The 8,897-nt window shown below is 32.9% G+C and overlaps 1 protein-coding gene across 1 annotated transcript; it reads left to right on the top strand.

Annotated features, from left to right (window-relative positions):
- The first annotated feature begins 7,096 nt into the window (after positions 1 to 7,096).
- On the top strand, positions 7,097 to 7,615 carry LOC129224243 (protein GVQW3-like). Its single transcript, XM_054858668.1, has one exon. It carries the CDS (start codon positions 7,097 to 7,099, stop codon positions 7,613 to 7,615), a length of 519 nt encoding a protein of 172 aa, XP_054714643.1.
- The last annotated feature ends 1,282 nt before the right edge of the window (positions 7,616 to 8,897 follow it).

Below are 8,897 nucleotides of genomic sequence, written 5' to 3'. Positions count from 1 at the left end.
GAGCGAATGAACATAGCCAATTGGCGAGAAATTCGTCATCCATTATTTGTAAATATACAGGCGAACCGAATGACCTTTTAATTTTCAACTACGCGCAAAGCCGTGGGGGTACCACTAGTAGGAAATAAAGGAGAGACAGATTGAAGCAAATGCTGTCACGCTAATTTAGGTAATCATAGGTGCTTACATATTTGAAAAATACTGCAGGAGAATTAACTCTCTATCAAAAATAATAATACATTTTCTGTTGAGAAAAGAGATATTTTGATAAAATTTTCTTAGCATCCATTCATCCGGGCAGTATTTTTTATGCACAATCATTCGACTGTCATTTAGAAATTATGTCACAAAATGATGTTGCAGTGTACAACTCATTAAGAATGCTTGTAACTTTCGAGTCTGTAAATTTCAAACCCCTGCTCCCACTGTCTTAAATAGGAAACCATATGAGATTGATATATTTTTTTTTTTAAACTTCCTTTTACGAAGTACAGAAAGTATTGTATTCGCGAAAAAAATGTCAGCCAAAAATCGGTCTTAATTTCCATTTTTCTCCCCCCCCCCCCCCCCCCCCCCCCCCCCCCCAATGAATATGGAGTTTTTTCAACCCGACCACACGTGGATCTATGCCTAAGAACGTATAGAGACCTGAAATATCCGTTTTGACGATCCCCGAGTTATTTATAACGAGTGTTATCGTGACGTCTGTATGTACGCGTGCATGTGTGTATGTATGTATATGCGTATGTGTGTATGTATGTATATGCGTATGTGTGTATGTGCGTATGTATATAGCATAACTCTAAAACGGTATGTCCTAGAATGTTAAAATTAGGTAAGTAGACTCCTAGTGGTGTCTAGTTGTGCATCTCTCCTTTTGGTTGCATTCTGATGTTCCAAAGGGGGTCTTTTACACTTTTCGGGGGAAAATTATATTTAATTTTAATGCAAACTTAAGTGGTGTTATAATTCGGCAAACACTTGGCTATATATTGTCAAGTTTTTGGTCGCCAAGTTTTTTCACCAACTTGGAGACCAATTTGGCGGGTTTTTTTTTTTTTTTTTTTAATCTGATTTTATTTTGGCCACTATTGGCGATATTTAGAGAGTTAACCATTGAATCACATTAAAATGTCAAATATTGGGAAAATTAATCTGTATAAAACGTTTTTTTTTTTTTTTTTTTTTGCTTCAATTCGCAACAAACTTAGGGTAAAAATATTTAAAAATTATTTGCTAACTCCAATGCACTTGGACCATTAAATTGGCGTAAAAGTGTGAATCACATATCAGCTCGTTTTAAATACACATAATGGCAAAAGGCAAAGATAAATCCAAAGCTAAAATGGACTTCGAAAATGGACAAAGTGTAACCCAGGTCATTGCCTTAGACGTCCTGTGTAAGGAGCTTTATGTAACAACCTTTATTGTATTTTAAATGCATTACGCGACTATTATTCAAAATGCTTTATTAAGATTAGTTCGTAAAGCTTGAATAGCATATTTCATCATTTTCATTCCACCGAAAAAGGTGTACGTAAGCGATATTTTGAATAAAAAAATGTTTTGTAATTAAATAAAGAGCAACTTCTTGCAAAAATATTTAAAAACAAGCTGATGTGTGCATCACGTGATTTCCTTTTACTCCAATTAAATGTAATTTCCCCATTATTGGCAGTTTTACTGTGATTCAATAGTTTATTCTCTAAATATCACCAACAGCGGTCAAATTGAAACCAGATTAAAAAATAAATAATTAAATTAATAAAATCGTCAAATTTGTCGCCAAGTTGGCGGCAAAACTTGGCGACCAAAAGACCGGCGATATATCGCCAAGTGCCCGCCAAATTATAACACCAATTGAGTTTACATCGAAATTAACAATGATCCCCCCCCCCCCCCAAGGAGCAAAAGACCCAAGACCCCTTTAGAAACACCCAAATGCAACCAAACTGGGAGCTGCACAACTAGACCCCACAAGGAGTCTACGTACCAAATTTCAACTTTCTAGGACATACCGTTTTTGAGTTATGCGACATACATCCGCACATACGCACATACATACATAAGTATACACAGACGTCACAAAAAAATTCGTTGTAATTAACTCGGGAATCATCATTATGGATATTTAGCGTGGCTATACGTTCTTTGGCACTTATCCACGTGTGGTCGAGTAGAAAAAAAAAAAACCTCAATATTCATTCGGGGGTGGGTAAAATGGAAATGAAGGTCGATTTTTGAGTGAAAATGTTTTCATGAATATATTACTTCCTTTTTTGTTAAAGGAAGTAAAATGTAAATAATAATTCGTTCATGACACATTTTTAGACTGAAATTCCAAGACGTTTTGAGTAAATTACAGACTTATTAATAAAAAGAAGAATACACTTTTTCTTTAGCTTTTTTTTTAAGTTTATTTTTCTCTGTTTTAAAGCAAGTGGATAATAGAAAAAATAAACTCAAACCCTTCTCATTGTAAGAAATTATACTCCTTTTTTGGAAAAAGTCCAAAATACCAAAGTTTAGTTTTGTAGAGGAAAGGAAAAACGTTTTTGACACAATAAGTGGAAGGCACAGCTAAGAAAAAATCTTTCTAACAAAAGAAGTTAGAGGTCCTAAGAAAAAAGTAATAAATAAGAAAATACTTGTATCTTATTGGATAGCTTTGAAGTTCGAGCTCAATACTTAAGATTCAGTGCAAAGAGTTGGATGGAAATGTTTGAGGGTTTGGTTTTTTTTATTACCTTGTGGATCCAAGAGTAAAATTATGAACGGTTCTTTAACTTATTTGAACAGATTCTTTCGAAGAAGAAAAAGCAACACTTCTAAACTTAATGTTAGGTTCACTTCAGATTTGGGGGGCTCTATGTTGCTTTGAACAACGGTAACATAAGTTATATGGTGTTTTAGTAAAATATTATTGAAGGATAAAAGAAAAATAGAGCATCTTCTTATTCGAATGAAGTAGTTAAATGATCAAAGAAAAAGTATGTAATATTGAGAATACACAGAATTAAAGTTCTTCTTAGAAATGCAGTCATACATTCTTAATAGTTGATCAATAATGTACCTGACCGCAAGCAATAAACATAAAACTATATGCAGGGAAATATGGGCAAAGTCAAACGGTAATATATTTTACCCCACTTCCAAGCGCCACCTATGTGAACGTATTTTAACTATGTAATTAAACATATAGTTGGTTCCACTTCAAAATATTTTACCTCTGAAGATCAAGATGTATAGTAGTGTAAGCCATTTTCAAACTCTGCAACTTAAACTGTGATAGTTTGTGGTTTGTGAAAAATAATTTTAGTTATTATAAAGTGATGAAGTTATTTTTATTAACGTTCAGTAAAGTAATTGAGATTTGCTATTCATCAATGCATCAGTTTTTTTAGAATAGACATGGCAATGATCTGATTTTACGTGTAGAACAGACTCTAACGTGCAGGCGGGGAAACACAGTCATTCAGTCCTTTACTCTATGTATTTATTACTTTACTAGTGGTACCCGCAAGGCTTTGCCCGCAATAGAAAAATTAAAAGGTCTTTTGGTTCGCCTGTATATTTACAAATAATGTATGGTGAATTTTCTCGCCAATTGGCTTGTACCCATGTTACGGTTCCACGTTATGATAATTTCGTATCTCGCCAATAGGCTTGTGCCCATATTACGATTCCACGTTATGATAATTTTGTATCTCGCCAATTGGCTTGTGCCCATGTTACGGTTCCACGTTATGATAATTTCGTAATTTACATGTCCGTTTTACGATATTTTGGTTCTTAAAATTGGAATAGAAAAAGAGTCACATCGAATTTTCGAAAAATCGCTTCAAGGTGCACACACAAACTAACTTTGTGTCAAATTTCATGAAAATCGGCCGAACGGTCTAGGCGCTATGCGCGTCACAGAGATCCGGACAGAGAGAGATCCTGACAGACAGAGATCCCGACAGAGAGACTTTCAGCTTTATTATTACTAAAGATTAATTTTCTCATTACTTAATTTATTTATTCATTCAAAGAAAAATATTTTTTTAAATCAAATAATAGCTATTTCCTTAGAAAAATCTTTTCCTTATTATTTCTTTTTGAAAGTACAGATTTACTCCAAAAATGAACAAAAGAAACATAAATAATAACAAATTCTTCTTCGAAGTACAACGCTCTACCTTCATGTATTCTAATTTTCAAAACCAGTTTCTAATTTCTAAATTTAAAAAAAAAATGGAAATTATCTCAACTCCTTAATTTTCCATATTTTCTCCTACTTTTACATTTAAGTAACGATAATTATTATTCCACACCGCAAATTGTGATATTCCAAAACAAAAGTTAGTTCTTGAAATTTTGGTACACTATTTATTTACTTTGGGGGACATCATTCTGAAATTACTGTTCGAACAATAAATACTTTTACTACCCATTTGTCTCTCAATTTTGTGATAAGATTTGATGCAAAATCTCGACCCTACTGATAGCGCAAAAGTACGAAAGTATTGCTTTCATTTGAGTGACCTAAAATATTTATATTTTATTCATTTAAACTAAATTAACCAAAGGAAAATGACTCTCTTTTGCGAAGGAAAAATGTTCTAAAGAGGCTGTCTCAAAATTAAAACATAAATATAATAAAATATTTCAAACTAAATTAATTGAGTTTTAGCAGTTCGGATTACAAGAATTTGGGCAATTTGAGCTTTCGAAGTTGGTGCGATTAAGAAAATGTTTCAGGATACAAGTACACTTAAAACTTTTTGTGCGGTGAATAGAAATCGCATAACAAATCGCATAAAACAATCGTTCGAAACTTCACGAGTGGTTACAAAAAAAAAAAAAAAAAAAATCTTGCAACCCAGTTAAAAAAAAAAAAAAAAAAATGCGGCGGATAGGGACCGCATAAAAAAGTTTTATGTGGAAAATAGCCCAAAAATTTACAAAATAACTAGGAATTGCTTCTTTAAGGGGAATTAGTACCTCTTATATCGTCAATGTCAATTTGCACATGTTCATGTACCTTTTTCTGAAAATCTATTAAAGATACAATTCTGAAATTTTTCCTGTACCTTAAGTACTCTTTTCCCTATACTGAAGAAAAATTTTATATAAAGAAAGTTTAGGGGTTTTTTTTTTAATTCTAATGTGTAAGTCATTGTATTTTTTCAAAAAATGCCATTTTGCAACACAAAATCAGCTCTATAAAAAAAAATCGAATGTGAGAAAAAATTTACTTCAGTATATGCAGTTAGATGTATGGAATAGGTGGTAAAAATTTCAAAGCCTAACACAATTTAGTTTCTGAGAAAAAGGAACATTTAGTTTCAAAAATGCCATTTCGAGGTATTGCGATTTTCAAGGGGAAAATCATACCTCATCAAAATAGATTTTACATTTTTTGAAGCTTATTTTAACTTACTTCTAATATGATCATGATCAAGAAGTTTATATCATTATAAAGGTAATGAAATGGAGTTTCAAAATATATAAAAATAAAAAAATCGATTTTTTAAAAGTATTAAAAGTATTTAGGGTAGCGAAATCAAAATAAACCAAGTAATGATAATTTTGCCAAACAGTCAGACAAAATTTCCCGAATAAGGAAATTTCTCGGACGTCACAGTAACCTCTCATCGCGATGAACCTGTCGTTTCTTGAAGATACTACCTCCCCCCCCGCCCCTTGTTTTATAAATAATTTCTTCATTTAAGTCCCACTTTGATTGAAATTGTCACGTACCACACAAAACAAATTCGCACAAAAACAGGTTTGAGTGTATAATGATCTGGTTCGCGTTAGTGACCTATATACGATAATGAATATGTTCCTGCATATATATATATATATATATATATATATATATATATATATATATATATAAAGCAAGGCAAAGGAATGGAGAAACATAAAAAAAATTCTTTTATTTTAGATCCCACAGCTTGTTTTTTATAATAAAAGATGAAAGGTTTTTCTCTCACGTTTCTCCTGTCCTGAGAAATGATAAATCGCTCTTCCAATACAAAAGCAGATATGCATTGAGGGTTTTTTATTCCTATAATTAGATATTCCAAAGATAAAGAAGATGAGAAAAATGTGTGGAGAAATGTATGGTGAATAAGAAATGAAAGCTTATCTTTTCTTATTTCTGTTCACTAAATCGGAAGAAATGTATGATATTTCTTTTGTCATTCCATAAAAACTGCGTTGAAACTTTGACTTAAGTTTCAGATTATGGAGTATTAGAAAACAAGTCACTTTTTAGTTTATTCAAGCATTTTTAAAAGAATGTTTTAGAGAAATTACATTTAATTTACGCAAGAAATAAAAATGTTATTTGGTTTTATAGCAAACAAAAGCCGAACAATTTGTTTAATGTGGTGGATATATTTTAGAACTTTGATCGGTAATTTATTGAAAGGATTTTTTTTTTTTCAAACAAGTGCGAAATGTAAATCAAATATTATTTTTGTTCAAAACATTTTATGAAACACAATTTATGCATGTTAAATGTGTATTATGTACACACACAAAACTATATGTATATTAGAGAAAAGAAAATGGCGAAAAACGAAAAAAAAAGCATATAACGACAAACATAATAATAGACCTAAAGTTTGTAGGAAAAACGAAAAAACAAGTGTAACTTTAAAAAACAGTCTACAAAGGTTAAACAGCCAATATTCGTTGTTATTAAAGTAAATTCTCTAGAGCATATTTTTAACTATTGCCCAAATTTTGATTTTTATTACTGTTAAATAGCAACAGAATTATTAATATATATATATTTTATTCCCTAACATTCACCATTTTTCCTAAGCTTTTCTAATTTTCTTTTATTTTAAACTTTATAACTAGTACATTGAACACATAAGGTAAACACACCAGTTGTGGCCAGTGCTTAGTACAAGGTTTCTCCCAAAAGTAATGAGCCTCATTTTTTTGCAGTTCAAATATACCACGCACACCTGCGCGACCAGTTGTAAATGGTGGAAAGGACTCTAAGCTTTCCAGAGACAACAAGTTCAGTTGTCTACGAGCTCTCAGAGCTGTGGGAGGTCAATTTTAGTGAACCTCCGCGCAGAGCCTCGTCATGAATAGAACTTTGGAGCAATGCTATGAGATAAAATTTTGCGTCAAACTGCAAAAGACGAGGAAGAAAACGTTTGATTTGTTTACTCAAATCTTCAAGGATGATCGCTTGTTGTACTCGCAGGTCAAAAAGTGGCACAGGTCGTTTACGGAAGGCCGGATGGAAGTGGCCAATGAGGCTCCATCATCATCGCGAACAGAAGATAATGTCCCTCGTGCGCGGGATTTGCTGAACAAAAGCCGCCAAATGAGTTTTCGTTTGATGTCAGAACAATTAAATTTGTGGAAAACAGATGTTTATCGAATTGTTACGGAAGACTTGGCCATGCATGACATTTGTGCGAAACTTGTGTCAAAAGTCTTGTCTGACTGCCTTCGTTGCCAACTCCTATCTCACCCGGACTGGTGTTTTAATGGGGTGCCGCGGGTTCCCTATAGCCCTGCTAGAATTCTTCTTGATCCCAAGAATGAAAAGGGATCAGAAATGAAAGCATGTGGAAACCCTGAACAATATTCATAAGACCACGACGAGTTCTCTGCGCGGAATTTCACTAAAAACAACCTCCCATCGATTCGAGAGTTCGCAGGCGACTGAACCGGGCATCTGTGAAAAGCTTAGAGTCTCCTCCACCACTTTCAACTGGTCGCGGAAGGTTGCGTGCTATATTCGCTTAGCAAAAAAATGAGGCTCATAACTTTTAAGACGAACCCTGTAGTGCTTGAGTAGTATCCCCCTTCAAGTTTTATACTTGAAAATGTGGGTTCCAGGTTTTCCAATGGATTCAAAAGTATATCAAACGTGCAGGAGGTATTACCTCATGCACGGTTAAATCCATTGGGAAACCTGGAATCCACTTTTTCAAACATAAACCTGGAAGTGGCCACTACAGAAGCGCTACTAAGCACTTGCCACTATTGGTGTGTTTACCTTAATTTTTGCAAAGATAAAATGGTTTGTTTCCTTTACGATATATATTTAAATATATGTTACAAAAGCAACAAATTTAGAGTAAAGATGAATATTTTATTCATTTAGATTTAATTTTTTAAAACTGTTATGTAAACGAGTCAGTGTCATTCGTTCTTTAAATAATTTGACCTTCCCCCGACTTCTAAGGGGACACTGGACCTTGAAAACAAACTTTTTTAATTATTGATGGATTTGCATGAAATTTTAACTATATACTTTAAACACTGGTACAAGCTCAATTATAAAATTTCATTAAAAAATTTTAATTAGAAGACCAATTATATAAAAAATTTAAATAACCTCAACGATAATCAAAACTTTGAAAAGTCCCTTGCGTAATTATTTTGATTTCACGACACTGAAACTTATTTTAAGTCATTCTCTATACTATAATAAATAAAACAAAGTTTACAAAATTGTCCCCATATTCAAATAAATTCAAAAAATAAAAATTTCAAAAATGCCCAAAAATTTGACAAAAATTTCTTCTTTTTGAACGTCCAGTGTCCCTTTAAATGCTACCACAATCGTGCAGCAATGCAACTCAAACCAAATAACTATGCAACCTACATCGAAAGTAAATGGTCCAATCATAACAGCGGTTTAGAAACATCGAACATAACTTTCCCCGAAGCTAAGTAAAGCTATTGGATCGAAACAGCAAAGATGCCTAGGAGTGAATGGCGGAAAGCTTCTGTTAATGAAAGTCATTAATCACATTTCCGTAATTAATTATAACCTAGAGCAGATTTAATGAGAAAGTGCAACAGCGATTATTCGTTTTTAGCTGTCGAGTTTTTGTCTCTTTTTGTTGAAGGCACGAGCCGTTAAA

This window comes from Uloborus diversus, chromosome 6 (assembly GCF_026930045.1).
Source record: "Uloborus diversus isolate 005 chromosome 6, Udiv.v.3.1, whole genome shotgun sequence".
NCBI classification, from domain to species: Eukaryota; Metazoa; Arthropoda; class Arachnida; order Araneae; family Uloboridae; genus Uloborus; species Uloborus diversus.
This window is presented reverse-complemented; position numbering and strand designations above follow the sequence as displayed.